Below are 17,750 nucleotides of genomic sequence, written 5' to 3'. Positions count from 1 at the left end.
ATACAGTGATGAGCAAGAGAGAACAGTCTAGACAGATATACTGCAACTTGAGGAGAATATTGTAAATAAAATACTGAGTAAATGGCTTTACCTGGAGCTCAGGGGAATTCCTCCCAGTTACCAGCATGTACTTTTCACAAGGTGGGGACTTTATCCTGCTGGCCATAAATAGCAGCTGAAATACACTGCTGAACAGGAGCGTGGGCTGGTGCCCTGGGCAGTTATTGGCGGTGGTATTTGTGAAGGCATGTCAGTAACATACCCTCTTTGTTCAGTGCTTTTGGTGGTGTTTTGTAAGTACCAGTTAGGACAATAAGTTACGATTTTTCCCTTCCATCTTTTAACCACCTGGGAGTTACATTTAAGACATAAAAGATTTTGAGGACTGAGGGAAGAGAGTTGTTTCCTTCCTGATGGCTTTAACTGTAACTAATAGTGTGAACTCATTCATTTTTTAAATAATGATTGATTTGATGTTTGCAGTGGCATAGCTTTTATCTTTGGTACAGGATTACAATGCCAATTATATAAAATACATGCAGAGTACATGTAAAATACATCTATATGTACTTGCATGTACAAGCTTATAAAAGAAGAAAATAAATCTGCAATTAGTTCTCGAGGTTTAGTCATTTACTTTTGAAAAAAGAAGGACTGTAACTTCCCAAAATACATCCCCTCCTTGATGCCATGTAAAAGGATCCAACATTGTACTTCCTCCTTAGAATTTCTGGGGAAATGCATTTTGCTGCCAACGTAACATCCTTTAACAGGTCTCCTGCTGGTCAGACCTTGTGTCCTGCTGTGACAGCTATGACCATGTGTACAACTGATTGTTAGTGGGTGATATAAATCTGATTGGAACATGCCTGTTAATTGGTTTGAGAGCTCAATATAGACAATGCTGTCTTATAGCAGATTGTGTAGATAGGCCTAGTCATAGGGTTAATTCTGCTTGACAGCACATCAGCAGCGTCTTGAGAGTAATTACCCAACTTAAGTTTTCCCACAGTTGAATTGAGATCTTCAAAGGCTTCTACATTTACAAGTATTATTAACCTATATCTGAAACATGATGTTCCCACAAGGGCTAATTTTTTCTTCCTTTTATTAAATATGCAGGTTACAGGGTTCATTTGCTAAGTGCTAAGCCCTTAGAAGAAAACACTACTTGTTAGAGAGAGAAAACTCGGCAGTGCACGGCCAAAGCTAATGGTGCATAATGCACACATGATTGTCTTTTTGCAAAGACTTTAAAACAAGTTAAAATTTAGGTCTGGCTCCCTTCCTCTCTCCCTCTCTCCCACCCCCCGCTTTCCACTTTTAAGAAAATCAAACCACTTATTCCTATGTGCAGAGTGAGTAAATTGAAGACACGCACAAACTAAACCCTCCTAGGATGTTGTACAATTAAGTACAGATCATTGGATACAATACATATGACATTAATGAAATGTATCTGCTTCAAATATAGATTGGAAACATTCATGAATAAATTAAATCTTCTTAATGACTTTTCAAAAATGAAAATGAATGAAAACAATATTTATTTCATAGGAACAACTGTGTGCCATGATTTACATTATATAATTTAATCCTGTTTTAAATTTATATTCTATTTTATGCATTCATTTTGTGATTTGTGTTTTAAAATACCTTCTTTGTAACTCTACATTCTAAAAAACCCCAAAATGTTAAAGATAACAGTTATCGTTTGGGTTCAAATGCCCTTGAACGCTTTAAGTATTAACATACAGAGGTAGACAGTCTTGTTAAAGGTGATATTTGCTGGGAGGGATCTGTCTGACAAATGGCTTTTATAGCATAAGCTGTTCTTGTAACTTAAGAACTTTTTATTTTCTTTTGCAGGTCAGAAACAAAGTTTGACTCCAATTCAGGTATGTTTAGATTTACAGTGTTTTGCTGAACTATTCAGGTTAATCTCAAAAAAGTAGTTTATCAGTTCAAGTTCAGTTTAGTTTTAAACAAACTGGGGTAGGTCAGTCTTAAAAAGGATCTTCATCTCTCACCCTCTGGAAACAGCATTATTACTGTGAAACATTTGCTTTCATTCCTTTCATTAGTCTCTTTACATTTTCCCAAAAGATGATCAGTAAGATGTATCTTGTGACAAACTTTAATTGATCCAGAAAAAAATATAGTACAAATAAATGGTAATACAGACAAGCAAATGGAGGATTGAAGTGAAGTTTGAGAATGATGACTGCTTTAAAAGAGAATGTTTTCCTTCCTGGTGGACAAAGACATTTCATTGGAATTTGAATTCAGTGCAGCCTATCTGTCAGGAAACAGATGATTTGTCATCAAATTTTCGTGACAGATGCATGTACACAACGCATGCCAGACCAGTCTGTAGAGCTTGCTTTAGGAGGTTTACCAAAAGGCAGTCTCTCTCAAGTTGCCTTTTTAAAGAGTTTTAATGTGTTGTAGGGATTGGGAGGGAAGTGAAGGTCAGCCTAACAGGTTAATGTGTATCAAGACAAAAAACACAGGACAGCAAACAGAGAAACAGTTGGGGAGAAAAAACAGAGATCCTAATAACAGACGATTCTTTATTCAGTTAACTATTCCTGGGTGTCCCTAAAGTTAAACAATAGTAAATTAAGAATAGGCTCTTGTCCTGAAACTAGCTGGCATGTCCATTGCCTGAAAAGCTCATCAAAATACATTTTTTGTTAAGAAAAAAAACCCCATGTTTAAGCAGAAAACTTAGCATTATTATGGCAATTTTGTTTTCAGAATCATAGAATCATTTAGGTTGGAAAAGACCTTTAAGATCATTGAGTCCAATGATTAACTTCGAACTGCCAAGTCCCCCAGTAAACCGTGTCCCTAAGTGCCACATCTACATGTCTTTTAAATACCTCCAGGGATGGTGACTCAACCACCTCCCTGGGCAGCCTGTTCCAATGCTTGACCACCCCTTCCAGTGAAGAAATTTTTCCTAATATCCAACCTAAACGTGCCCTGGCACAACTTGAGGTCATTTCCTCTTGTCCTGTCGCTTGTTACCTGGGAGAAGAGCCTGATCCCCACGTGCCTACAGCCTCCTGTCAGGCAGCTGTAGAGAGCAGTAATGTCTCTCTGGAATCTCCTTTTGTCCAGACTAAACAACCCCCGTTCCCTCAGCCGCCCCTCATGAGACTTGTGCTCCAGACCCCTCACCAGCCCCGTTGCCCGTCTCTGGACACGCTCCAGCGCCTCAACGTCCCTCTTGCAGTGAGGGGCCCAAAACTGAGCACAGGATTCGAGGTGTGGCCTCACCAGTGCCCAGTACAGGGGGACAGTCACTGCCCAGTCCTGCTGGCCACACTGTTTCTGACACAAGCCAGGATGCCGTTGGCCTTCTTGGCCCCCTGGGCACACTGCTGGCTCATGCCCAGCCGGCCGCCAGCCACCCCCCCAGGTCCTTTCCCACCGGGCACTTCCCAGCCACTCTGCCCTGGCCTGTAGCGCTGCGTGGGGTTGTTGTGACCCAGGTGCGGGACCCGGCACTGCTCCTCGTTGAACCTCATACAACTGGCCTTGACCCATCAGTCCAGCTTGTCCAGATCCCTCTGTAAAGCCTTCTTTATCCACACTCCTGCCCAGTGTTATCTTCTGTATGATTTGATTAATGCAGTGATTATCATTGCTTATAATGATATGAATTTTACAGTATGTATTACTCAGGGTATTTATGAAATAGCATGTTCCCTTTTATCTCAGTTACAACATGATTTGGGTTTGAAATGTGAGGTATTACGTTGCTTTTTCTTTCCACATTAGATTTTATCTTTGGAACTATATGGGAGTGAAATCTACAGCAGGAAGTATTTATATAGCCAATTCCTACATCTTGTGTACTTGAGTCATCTTGCTTCTATTATGATTTTAGTTTGTGAGTTTGAGGTTACTTGCTTTAAACACTGCTTGAATGACCTCTGTGCTAGGATTGCTTCTTGGATCTTGACAAAACAGTTTTACATGGGGGGATAGCGTCCATCACATATTGTCTGCCGTTACCCCCTTTCTTTCAGTAAAGTCACCAAAACTAGGGTGTAGAGCAGAATATCAAACGTCTCACTTTTTGGTTGAGAGGAAAATGCTCTCTGCAGAACTTTGGTTTGCTTGGTGGATTAAGCTACAAACAATTTTCTGACTTTCTCTGTTGAAGCATCTCATCTGTTGGGTGCACTATTCTGCATGCTGCTCCCCTTGACGGTGAAGGCAGGGGCACGGTATTCCTGGGGAGCACAAAGTAGCAATACAAGTTTGGCACTATTGCATCTATGACAAAACGCCTGCTTAGTAGGTGTCACCAGGCCTCTGTGACTAGACTCCATTGGGTGAACCTGAGCTTTTAAACCTCTCCTCTTCATCTTTGCAGGCTCCACTGGCTTGCTTTTCTTGAGTTTGGGTCTCTTATTTCTCACACAGGGGTGTTGGAAAGCCCAGTTGCCCAAAGGAACTAGAGTTACTCTCCCTGCCCTGCTCTTCTGAAGGCACTCCTTAGGCAACTATTCTTACAAGGCCAGAGCTCTGGCCTTATAACGCCTGATGCAGTTTTATCTCCCCAAGAGCACAGAACATGCAGAGGTTGCAGAAGGGGTTGCCAGTGAAGACAATTTACAGGAGACCACACAAAGAATGCATAAATGTAAATGAGCAGTAAAAGACCTAAGATCTTTTCTGTCTCCACTTCTTTTTCTGCACCTAAATATTCTCTGGAAGTGTACCAGAATTGTCTGCAGCAGGTTATCAACATTGTTTTGCCGAATGTCAGTATCAGCGGGTACCATGAATGTCAAGGTATTTTGTATGTCAAAGTATTTTGTATACCATCAGGGATACGGTATGGGAAGGTCTGGGGCTGATGAATATTTTAGATGTATTCCTCTTTTTTTCTGCAGAGCTTCACTTTCATCTTCTGCTTATGATCCCTTTCCTCTAAATCCCTGGGGAAGTCTTTGGTTGGAATAGTTTCGGGCTTTCCTGTCATGGGACCCTGGCTACCACCAAGGTGTTTAAGGTTCCTCACCTGGTGATCTACTGTGGATTACCAATGTGTGTGGCTGGCCAGGCCAGCCTGAGCTCCTGGTCTCATTTTATTCCCCCAAATGCTGTACTCAGAATTGAGAATTACCGAGGTTTAATGTGTTGGTCTCATCAGTGCTGCCTCTTACAGCACAGGTTTCAGTTATCAACCAAGGAAAGATGTTAAGATAGTAGAAAGAACAGATTAAGCACGCATGTAAAATGGCATTTTAAGAAAAAAGGAATCACAGAAACTCCATAAACTCAAAGTACATTTCATGGCCAGCAACAACAAGGCTGAAAAAACCCTTATCTTTGCGAAAAGTGCAGCAGCCTTCCCTTTACAGGGACAGTACTCAGTTCTTCCAAGAAAGTTTTCTTGATAGTCACATAGCGCAAGCACTTAGAATTTATGTTCTGTTCCCGGTTTATGAGAGCAGAGTAGAAGTGGAGATACTGACATCAAGTCAATATGTATCACCCAAATAAAACATCACTTTTTGTTTCCCCACTAGACAGTTTGCCATCCCTTTCCAAAACCAGACAATAAGCCCAGACCTCCTGCTGCCTCTGAGTGAACAGAAGGGTGTAGACGGGGAGTGGAAGGAGGCGTTGGTGATGGCAGGGAGGCATCCTTGTAAAAAAAATCTTTCTCTGGTATGGGAGGTTGCAGTGCCCTGCGTAGCACGATGTTCTGCAATAACGCGGGCCTTTGAACTGTGTAAATGTAGTGTTGGTTTTAAAACGTCTGCTGCCATTTGACACCAATTACTCTATGCAACCTTGAGTTCCTTGGAGACACCTTAAGGTGTTTTTGTATCCCTCATTTCATGTTGAATTTCTCAGACTGTGATTCCTGTGTAAAACAATAATCCTGCAAAGTGGAAAAAACATGCTTTGTTCCCATTTATCTCATGTTACTCAAACTGGTTCAAGTGTTGAACATGAGAATGCTCTATTTTTATTCTAGAATGAATACTTTCTTCCAGGGAGCTGTTCTACAACCTGTTGCATGCTCTAAATTAACCCTAATGTTAATTCCAGTTAACTTGCAAGTCTGTATGTGTCCTTGTTAAGCATTTATCAATGCTTATTCTACTTGTCTTTACTAGAAATAATTGTGAAGCACTGAAGACTTAAAAGAAGTCTTTCTGAAGCAAGTACAAAGTCTGGATTACAGCTTTAAAAATGCCCAGTAGGCTCACTGAAAATGTAACCCTGGAAATGTTGTTCAACACTGAAATATTAGGCAAACATTGTCAAAAGAAGATTAATTTGAACTTGAGCATTAACTTAAAAGAAGGCTGTAGAATTCCTATAGTGATGATCGGGATTTATCATATAAATAGCTATAACATCTGTAGGGGACACACATTCTTCATATCATGACTAACAGTTCTATCTGAGAAACTTCTTTTTCTCTGCTGATTCTTTATAAGTCTAAATCTGACAGAATTTCTGTCTCAGAGACCATGGGATTAGCTTCATGCTGTTAGAAGATCTTATGAAATGAAACAATTTTCCTTTCCTGTCATAGTATGATGAATTTCACTGGTACTGGAACAAGATTTTTTTCTAAAACAGTATTTAAAAGCAAGAAAGGTTGTAGGAAAAATATTTTTTTTCTCAGGATTTGTTAGGGAACAAAGTAAACCACAAAAAACAGAGCTGAAGCAATTTTGTTCTACTTATTTCAGTGGTGTCTAAAATGCTTATTGTGCTTTGTGCTTGGTTAGCAGATTAAGAATGTAATAATTATAAGGAAATAATGAGTTAGTGAAAAAATGTTTTAATTTAGAGAAAAAAGGGTCTTCAAGATGCTGTTGCATAACAGGAGGAATTTGCAGGTCTCAAAAACAGTTGCTGAACACTGTTAATCCCACTTTAGTAATAGAAAAGTAAGCATAGAAAATGCAAACAACTGTCTCAGCATGCCCATTGATCACTAGGGAGTGGTAACGGTGAGTTTTCTACTGCCTTTTGGGAGGGCTGGAGTATTCTTGGGGCATCTCCTGTACTATTTGGTGTAACCTGCATGTCACTGTGGAGGTGAGCCATGTGATATTCAAGTGATAGTGTGGGCAGTGAAATCATGAAGGGGAAGAAATCTGAGGATTGTTCTGTGTTGAAAAGAAAGGATAAATCCCCAGACAATACATGTGGCCTCCAGTGAAGTCTCTTACATGTATGTGTCACACAAATGGTGGAATGGAGGAAGTCAGAGAGCACAGGGTGCAATAAATTGACAGTCAGGGAAGCACTGTGATGTAGAAATGCATCTGTGCACTGGCAGAAGAGACAGGAGCACTTAAGGGCACACAGTGCCTTCAGCTGTGTTCTTCATCATTTGCTGTGCCAACGTCCCACTTCTCTCAAAAAAAGAGATGCATCTTCAAAACCCAGTCTTCTGTCTCCCTGCTTCTATACAGATCAAATGAAATGTAGAGATTACCTGTGTGATTTTGTATCACTGTTTGTGTCAATACTTCAGAAACTTTCCCACTAGTATTGGAAATTAAGCTGTAATAGCTGCCCATGCAGCTAGAGGCTGTCCTGAGGGACAGCGACACATGGGCTTTTGTTGGATACCTGCTGCCCCAGCAGTCAAATGCAAAGCAAGTCAAGGAGCCCCTGACAGTTCCTGGAATTTCCTTTCCCTGCCTTGTATGGGCTCACAGTGTCAGCCAGTGACTCCGCAGGTCATTTCTCCTCTCTGCACATTGCTTCTTCCACCAGAGTGAGTGTATCCTCATGTCTTCAGCACCGCACAATGCTGCCACCCCTCTGTCCCCATCAAAGTCCCCGACTTTTCCTTTCTCACCTCTTGTATTCACTGGTATCATTCCCTTAATGTGACCCCTACGACATACAAACTTGCTAGGCTACATGATTCAGCACAGGTGCTAGAGAGCAGTTGAAGGAAATTATAAGGTTGGGGGTGGTCAGATGTTTTCCTCTCATAAATTCCTCTTGGCTACACTTCCAGATGTTCAGCAATAGACTTTCCAAACTCTCGCTATCAGCCCTGATTTCCCCTAGCCTGTCATCAATCCCATTGTATGAAAGTCATCAGTACAGCTATTAAAAGCATAAGGAACTCTTTGCCTGAGTAAGAAAGAAATGAAAACCAAAAGACATCTTCAAAGTGAGCATTTCTTACTGACCCTTGCTACTAGGGAAACCCCAAAGAAACTTAACCTGCCTGAAACCTTAGGTCCCTGAAGCAGCAGGGTACTTGGTAATATCATCCATCAATCAATTGGATCATAGATCTAAACACAGATTAACAAATCAATTCCTAAATTTTATTGATGACAGCTTCTTCGCCCAGGTCGTGATAGAGTGGTTCTTAATTTCTTCTTAGCATGGGTGAGTAGTTTCAGGACAGGGATGAGAAGAGGCATTTGGTGTTCAAAACAAAGTCATATTGACAAGTTCATCATTCAGACTACAGCCAGAGTATTTGATTAAAAAACATAAAAAGATTACTTGCAGTATCTGTAACAGGGAAAAGTGGCAAAATTAACTAAGATACTGAAGAACAGGGATGCTCCAGAGCTTTTTGGATGAGGCAAAAGACCCCTCCAGAGCCTCTTTCAGCTATGAGGAATTATTTCCTTCTTTCTGGCCACCACTAGCGCATGGATTCTTGAAGGGGTGTGTGAGCTGGCATAGAGAGACAGTGGGAGACAGCAACTACATAAACAGAACAGCAGCTCAGATTATTTTACTTGTTGTTACTTGTCAGCACCATTTTGTTCTTGGCATTAACAGAGTCTGTTATATTTGTTATATTTTGTTATATTTTGTTATATTTGTTCAGGAGCAAGATGAACATTATATTCAGGTGCAAGATGATTGTTGAATCATCTGTTGAATATTTTCAGGGCCATACTGCAATGTGACTTGTAGTATAGATGTAGTATAGATGGCTGGGACATCTCACTGCTACATCCCAGTGAACTGTGTGCTTGTAACAGCGCTGATCTGCAGTAACAGATCATCACCCTGCTCTTATATCTCTTGTAAAGGATGGCAAAAGTTGGTCAAATTATTTCAACATATAGAACAATGTTTCAATTTGTGGAGGACTGATTAAAAATGTTGTAAGCATGCAGGCAAGCTTGCTCATCTAAGATTTTTAAAGAAGGTAGTCAGCTATCAGAAGGCTCCAAATTTCTAACTTCCCAAATTCTAATACTGGCTTTGCAGTTGCAGATGTCTTTTCCTCCCACTTCGTTCGTCTTTTTTGTGTCTGAGCTGGGCTATTCCTTGCTATCATTGGCATGATTCTGCTTAGTTGTCAGAGTATTTTTATTAGGAAACCTGTTTGATTCCATAAGCTAGATCCATGAACCTACCAATGGAGGCCAGCAGCCTTGATTGGACTCACAACAGCTTTAAATCTTACTGTCTGAATAAACTGCATAATTTCTATTTTGCAGGTATTTTTGGATTATATATTCCTCCCTCCAAAAAATCCTGTTTGTGTTCTCATTAATGGGCAGCTACTTAAAGATGCTCTGCCCTTGTGAGCTAGCACACATGCTTACTGTGCCACTCCTGCATGAAGCACTGCCTGTCGGCGTGGTGAGAACTGTACATTAAAGGGCCTTGCTTGTGGAGCCAGGAATAGAATAACAATAAAGAAAAACACAATTTTCTATTTTTGTCTTACACACACTTTAGGAATCATTGCTGCTTGTTTCTTGCCTTGCTCTGTGGATCTTGCTGAGAAGGGTTTTGCAATGTGTTTAAATTGGTTCTGTAATGAAAATATTTAGATTGAGGTTTTCCATTTTATTATCATTAATGTAAGCAAATTCATCATATTAATTTAGGAGAAAGTTTTCTACTCTTCTTTCTAAGTACTAAAGACAATCTTTTCTATTTTTTATTTCATTGTAAATAGCTACAAAAGGCTGTCTTTAAAGAAACAATTTGGCAAAAGTAGTCTGAGAAGACATGAATAATATATAAATAATGGTTTTATTACATGGAATTGGAAACTGTGCTACTCAGTTAAATTATAAACTATAGAGTAGATTGGCTGAGGATTTTTTATTCATCATAAGTATAGCTGCTTCTGACAGGTTTGGTCTATTGGGGAGTTAGTCGTATTGCTAGCAAATTGCTCTTTCGGGTTAGCAACATTCAGCAGCATAACATCTTTACTGTTCTGGAGGGCTGGATTTCTTAAATACGAAAATGTTGTGATTCCTGCTTAGACTTGTTAAGCATTGTGCAGTTTTTTAGTGAGCAAGGCTACCTAATTACTTTTCAAGAGCTACTTGCATTGCAGTCTTGTTCAGTGGACAAAGCAGAAGATTTTTGGTGATACTCTTGAATTATCCTACACTTACAAACTTCTTAAAGAGTTTCTCTGTTCCTTTTAAATGAAAATTCATTCAGTCAAATTAACCCTATTACAGACTAACTGTGATAATTAACTTTGCCTTAGTCCTATTTAATTAGCAAAAAATGGAGTATGTGAAAGAGAAGCCACAAGAATGGACAAGCAGGGAGGTTTTCTGGTCACAGCTGTGGCTCATTGAGATCGTTATATAGCTGAAATGCAACTTACCCACACCATGTACAGCTCAAGTCAATCGTATTGTTTCATTGCTTTATTAGTACTCTATTCATTTAAACCATAAAATGGGGGAAAAAATTGCCTGTCTGCTTTGTAATTTGGAATATGAACTATAATTCATTTGTAAGTGGAGTGTTATGGCATTGTGCATCATATACATACTTCTGCAGAGGTTTTGAAGAATGCCAACACGGGATACTGTTTAGCTCACTGCATGGTGCCAGAAAACAAGAATTCTGTAGGATACAAGAATACTTCATTTGTATGTCTCTGCAATCTGCTGGTGCAGAAGCTATTGTCATCCAACTGGGTGTATATAGGTAGCTGGGATGTGCAGGTTTGGACATAAAATATGAAGGCTGCTTCATGTTTTTTCTGTTGTCTGGGCATCTGCTGATTCTGTACCCTGTTCTAGCATGTCTGGTGGCTCTGTGACCTTGGGCAAAATACTCTTTCCTGATGCCTTTTTCCTCCTGCCTGGTTTGTTTACATTGCAAGGCTTTTCAGGGAAAGAGCCATCTCTTGCTATTAAGCATGTCTAAAAGCTAGTGCAATGGAAGCACTTTCTCAGTTGAGATCATCTTGTAGGTCCACCATAAATCAAATCATGGTGGCCTTTTCAAATTGCCTCCTTTTAGACTGAGCAAATGAAGTTCTGTGAGAAAGAATCTCTAGAAAGCAATATAAAAGGCAGCATGGTAAATGTATTCAACTGAATTAGAGTTTTTCACTCTGCCTACACAGTCACCTGTACCACAAAATTTGTGTCAAGGGGATCTCAGTTCTCTGCAGAAGAAATATAGTTCATGGAAATGGTCTTCCCAGGTCCAGAATCTCTCACCTAATTGAACTGCATGATTTGTGCAGCAGAATGCATGACTGTGGCTCTACACAGAGACCTGAATTTGTTTGTTAAAGTGTAATATGTAATAACAGTGGAGTTTAAATGGCATGTAAATAAATCTGAGGGGTTAGGCACATAGGCCAGAAAATAATATCAGTATATAAAACTTCCAAAAGCTCTTGAAGACTAATATTCCTATCAGTGATATGGGTCTAAGAAGGCAGGTTTTTACCTTCTTATCATAGGATCATTCACCCATGCATTAATTTCTGAAAAAAACCCAACCCACTTGTATTTGCAAATGTGAATGATACTTAACACAGTGGGGCCTGGAGGATGTTAAATGTTATGATCAATGCCAGTTCGTGAAAGCGGTTTGAATCTTGCAAAATTCTGAGCGGTCTGATCTCTTCTGCAGACCATGAGGGTTGAAGGTGCTCCACACTTACTGTGGATCAGTTCTATGGTGTTTTCTGTTATGGTGGAAATACTACTGATTTTGAAGGAAAAAGGAGGTGAAATCAGAGGGATAGTGCCCTGTGAATACTGAAAAGATCCTAATAAGATGTTTGTTAATATATACTGTATTTGGTACAATCTGATGCATTCTCCAAACAAATTGGTTTTCCCTCCTTAAAAAGTAGTCTCTTTTTAAGCTGTATCTCCCTCCCAATATGCTTGAATTTACTCTGAATCCAGAAATTCCTTGCTTATTATAGAAGTCTATGTTGAGTCTCCATTTCAGGTCTCCACTCCACCCTTCAGGAGAGTTTACAAAAAGATCTTAAGTACTTCCATTACCTTTTCATTCATTCCCACCCACCTGAGTCACTCTTTTCTGGTGACTAACAAAGATTTTCATCTTTTATTTGGCTGGAGGCCAAGCAGCTGAGGAGGTTGGGTTGGGGCCCTTTCTTGATTTAGGCAGTGACTAAGGCTGTGCTGGGAGATTAAATGCTGAGTCAGTAGTTCCTAGACCCTTCCTTCTTTGGGTGGACCACTGCATTGATCATCCTGTGAAAAGGCATCCCTTGTTCCTCATAGTGCTTTTTATTCCGCCTCTTTGAAAACTGACAAGGTCAGAGGAGGAGACAGCAGACTGCAAGGTGGCAAAATTAGTGGCCTCTGTGAGATACTAAAGTCCAGTTCCTGCTTGGCTTCTTGTGGAGGAGGGAAGTTCTTCTGCTCATGTGAAGCCCTACCGAATCAGACAAAGATGATGAAAAATGTGGCTTCTCAGCTGAGGAGCGTTCCCACTTTTTTATCCAGAGTCTAGCAGCTGCTTCATGTTGGCTTTCCAGTTTCACAATAAAACCAAATCATACCAAACCAAACTAAACCTAACTTAATGTAACCGAACTCCCTATTTTTGTCTGAGGGAGAAGAATTGCCTAGGATGCTTTCCTTCAGCTGCTTTATCTCTCCCTTCCCACTCTGGGGGGAATCCAGAGCTTTGATAAGGTCAGCAACAACTTGAGACAGCAATAGCATCGTTTCAGTTGTGACAATCTGGAGGTGCTTGGCACTGCTGTGACCTGAATTGAGCCCAGAGGAAACAGAGCTGTGTAAAACCATTGGGACAGGCACCACACTGCCAGCCTCATCAGCCTCCGGGATAGAGGAGAGGGCAAGACCATGGCATTCAGTGGGTGCCCTGCCTCAGCCCCCATATGCTACATCAGGTGCCTTCTTTCACTTCAATAGCTTATTTATGGGGCAGTCTGCAGCGAAATACCAGGCAAAGACGACTGCTGAGGTGTTTTTTGCCTGTGTGCCTTGATGAATTTAACAGGACAGGACGGTTATGTTCTACATGTTCACTCTTTTTCTCATTATTTTCTTGGCACCATAAGTGCATTTTCCTCCTTTGGTTTTAGGCAATGTCTCATTAAGCACAGTATCTTTTGTGGTTGAATGCATGTTGTCCAAAATTGCACATCTTCTGTTTCAATTAGCATGGTTTACAGGGTTATGAATTGGAATAAGAAAGAGGTGCGAGCTGTTTTTGTTTCTTCCCTCTTGATTTTTCAGAGTAAAAAACCCCTTGACATCTTTTCATACAAGATAATGAAAATGATATCATACAGTATTAGTTGAGACTAGAGGAAATCTGTTATTTGAAAAAAATTGTTTCATGTTATTAGATTGTACAAACTAGCCAAGTGATAATTATTAATGACAGAAGATTCAATAAAGATTAAAATATTTCGTGTTTTTCTTTCACTTATGTAGTTCTGTAAATTTATGACCAGTGGGAAACCATACAAAAGATCTGTCAGCTTTTAGTATTTCACATTTTAGTCTCTTATCAAAACTGATTTCAGGTTTTTTAGTACTAAAAGTAAAGGAGAAAGTGCAAGCTGCTTCTAATCAAACTGGAATGTTCAGTGATCACCATCAAAATCTTTACAGTGTTGATCTGAGTATGAAGCAAAGAACACTAATTTCTCTTTTGTTGACTTAATTTAGTGGCAACCACAGCCTTTAAGATGTAACAGTAGACAAGTTCATGTCATACCACTGCAACTGCCACTGTACATGTGAACACCCGCCTGCTTAGGATTAAGTCCTAAGTCAAAACACCAATGAAGTCTAATGCTGCCAGTTTAAGTCAGACACAATTTGCATAGTGTTTTATGCAAGTAAGGACAGCATGATCAGGACTTAAGCCAGATGACAGTGAATGAAGTTACAAGGGCTGAAAGTATTTATGCAAGGAAAGAGATGCATCCCTATGTGATCTGGTCAGGAATCTTAGCAACCTTGTTTTCCATTGGGAGCTGAACTACCATCCTGTATTGTTTGGTATTGTTTGGTGTACCATTGACATGCCCACCTCTTGTTCTTTACAGAGTAAATGGTGCCAGCCTTTTCATCAACCATGGTCCAGGTGCCTGAACAATCTTAGAACTGTATGCCCTTCTCCAAACACCATGCCTATCAAGATCACAAAATCTATATTCTCAGTGTTTGGTTGTTCAGAATAAACCCTAGAGCATCTAATTTAGCACTAGTCTTTGCTGTTCTTTACTAGCTGTAGCAATGGAGGTGCTTTGATTATTGCGTAATATCCTTTTCAGGTTATCTTTGTGTCTAGCTCTTACACAATTCCTGTGTGTCTGGGGAGAAACAGTGGCATTTCATTTGGAGGGATATTTTATGTAAGGTATTACCATATCAAGGGAGTGGGATCATCTTATCTAACTGTAACTGTCTTCCTTAACAGCCTCTGAGCTTCATCCAGTTAGTTGGAAGAGAGAAACATCCTCAGAGGTGTTCATCCTTTCTGCTGAAGAATTCTGTCTGGGGGTGCACTGAATCACGCTGTTAAATGCCCATCAGCTTTACAGAGTTAACCATGCAACTTCGATCATTAACATTAGGAGAAATTATCTCCATCTGGAATGGATGTGCAGAGAGCTGGGGATGAGTGTTTGTGATCCCCAAGTCACCTTCCATAGCTGCTGCTGTGGAGGTTTAATGGAAGAAATTCATAAATTTAAGAGGAGAGCTACACAATTACTCTCAAGTTCTTCTCCTGGGTGTCAGTAAACCACCTGTACACAGAGCTTGGTTGCAGTGTATTTATGCGAAGGATGGGTTTACCTGTGATTATTGGAGTTCTGTTTCTCCTTCTATGTATTGTCATTTCCCTTTTCTTTTCTTACCTTTCTTCAAAAAACCCAAATCTGCTTATGCGTTACCCCAGAGAATTGCAGCAATTTTCACCTCTCACTAAGAATTGTCAGCCATGAAAAAGCTGACAAAATGGGTTTTGTAAATAGATCATTCACTACTGTTCATCCATTCATGGGCAGGAAGAGAGATACCTAACTGAAAGACAGATGGCCTAAGGGTAACACGAGTGAATCAAAGATACTGTAAACATACTAAATTTAGCTTCATTCAGGCCCCAAATATTAAGCTGGTCTTCGGCATGTTTCAGAAAGCATGTGAAATTTTCCAAAAGCTTAGTAGGCAGGGATTTTACTAATTTTATGTCACTATTCTTGAGCCTTTAGAAAGTCAAAGTCTTTTAGTCTGTGTTAGCCATTCTAACCAAGTTAAGGACACCTGACACAATAAATGCAGATGCAAAACCTGAAAGGTGTATTTTTAAAACATTAACATTTAGAAACAGAAGTGTTCTGTTTGTGTCTCTCACTTTTCAAGGAGGTGGTCATGAGAACAAAATGGTCCTGTTTATTATATTCTCATTAAAAAAGTGTTTACACATAAGATTTATGGTCTTGGAAAGTGCTCATATACTCACTTCCCTTGAGTCAGTGATTTTTTTATTCCCTGCCACACACTCTATATAGAATCACAGAGTCATTCAGGTTGGAGAAGACGTTTAAGATCATTGAGTCCAAAGTGTTAACCCAGCACTGCCAAGTCCACCACTGAACCATGTCCCTAAGCACCACATCTACAGGTCTTTTAAACACTTCCAGGGATGGTGACTTAACCACTTCCCTGGGCAGTGATTTATTTAATATTTAAATAATATTTAAGCGATTTAAACAGAGTCCCAGGTATATGGATTCACAGAGGGGTGGGATTTGGAATGTCAGTTGTCAGTGCCAGTACAATATTTGGAAACTGATTAAGACATATTTGGGTTGAATACTGGTGGGAAAAATGTGCTTGTGGATAAAAAATCTGCTGCATAAAATACTGTGTTGAGGGCATTAAGGCTCTGGAAACAAGTTTAAAAGGCAAGAGGGGATGACATAGCATTTCCCTGAAATTTCACCCCTCCCTGCTTTCAAGGATAGTAAGGAATCCCTGATTGGAAGAGTACTGTCAGAGCTGGACTTTAGATCATGATACTGTTAGTGTTAGACTGTGGCAAACTGAAGTTACGTTGGCCATCACTTACCCAATTAACTGTCTTTGCTGGAGAAGTATAGATGTCTCTTTTTAAATCATTCTATTTTCTTTGCTATCCACATGTCTGATACTCTTCCCTTGCCCCACAATGATGGCATGGATCTGTGTCATTGTAGCAGGACGATTAAACAGGGCTGCATTTTACTGTTGAACAGCATGATGTTGACACCTATGCTGGCAGCTGCTTTCACTCCTGTGGTTCCAGGCATCACAGTATAGACCATATAAAAAGTAAGTCCCACTCCTAAAAAACCAAATAAATGAATGTAGCAGAACTGTAATCTTAACTCCCTTGCTTTAGTCTCTGTAAAAGTAATTTCTTTAATGATACATTAATGTAAGTTTTCATATTTCCTTTTGGTTTCTCACACAAGGAAGGTTTGTGCCCAAAGGACCTACTCATGGCCAGGACACGTAACATGCCAGTGAGACTCCCCGGTGCGACATGCCCCCTGCTGGGCTCCTGTTTCTGTGGAGGAGGGAGTGAGTACCTGACCACGTCCCCACCTCCTGTGAAGACTATGCGCAAGTCCAAGTTTGCAGCCCATGTTGTCGCTCACATACAGTGCCTGGTAGTATGGCACCCAGTGGCAAGGCAACTTGACTGTATCTGGGAGGAGTGAGGAGACAGACCTTCATCTAAAAGCCCTTGGCCTTAAGGTGATCAGGTTTTCATCAGATCAAGAAAGGGTGGACCATACAGAGACTCTGTCCATCCCTCGTCCCTCTAACCTCCTTCCCACAGCAAAAGGGGTTATTGGGAAAGTTCAGAAGCTGAAACTCATGAGATTTCCACTGGCACTTTACCTCTGAGAATGTTTTTACTTATCCACAAATGACTGAGCTTTAATGAGTTTCTCATCATTTGTACGAGCAGCAACAGTATATTTCTTTCGTTCCTCTGCCAATCATTCTTGCATATTTTTGGAAATTTTCATAAACTGTATTGGCCAGTGCTAGGCTTAAACTGTGTACAGATGGAGGTGGACAATAACATTAAAATGCCTAAGTAATCACATGTGTTACAGCCTGCAGTTCTGCTTTAGCATTTGGATAGGAGTGTGTTACTTCATATCTAAAAGCATAAACGTGCTCTGTTAAAGAAGCTGAAAGAATAAGGCAGTATTCTTCAAATTCATAAAGATTAATAAATGAAGGGCACTCAGTGTCATCTTCAGTGCAATGTAAAGAATAAGATTATCTAAGTTATGCAGATTTTCTACCTTTAATTTAGGTAATATTTACAGAAACTTCCCACCCATATCTCATTAGTTCAACATTATGGTTTATTTGTGCAAGTCTGTTTTAAAATTAATGAATGATGTGGAATTAGAGAGTTACAGCAGTGATAGCAGGTATTTAAAAAAACATTCAAAGCACAAG

General features: G+C 40.1%; 1 protein-coding gene across 5 annotated transcripts in view; it reads left to right on the top strand.

Moving 5' to 3' along the window:
• MSRB3 (methionine sulfoxide reductase B3) overlaps positions 1–17,750 on the top strand; it is a 117,298-nt gene that overhangs the window by 43,628 nt on the left and 55,920 nt on the right. For all 5 annotated transcript variants that reach the window (XR_008822126.1, XM_056340763.1, XM_056340764.1 and 2 more), the window contains one exon: positions 1,870–1,898. Coding sequence is in view for 4 of the 5 variants with exons in the window: in XM_056340763.1 (XP_056196738.1) it covers positions 1,870–1,898 (29 nt within the window). In the remaining variant the exon portion in view is untranslated. The remainder of the gene's footprint in view (positions 1–1,869; positions 1,899–17,750) is intronic.

Source organism: Falco biarmicus, chromosome 5 (genome assembly GCF_023638135.1).
Source record: "Falco biarmicus isolate bFalBia1 chromosome 5, bFalBia1.pri, whole genome shotgun sequence".
Taxonomy (NCBI): domain Eukaryota; kingdom Metazoa; phylum Chordata; class Aves; order Falconiformes; family Falconidae; genus Falco; species Falco biarmicus.
This window is presented reverse-complemented; position numbering and strand designations above follow the sequence as displayed.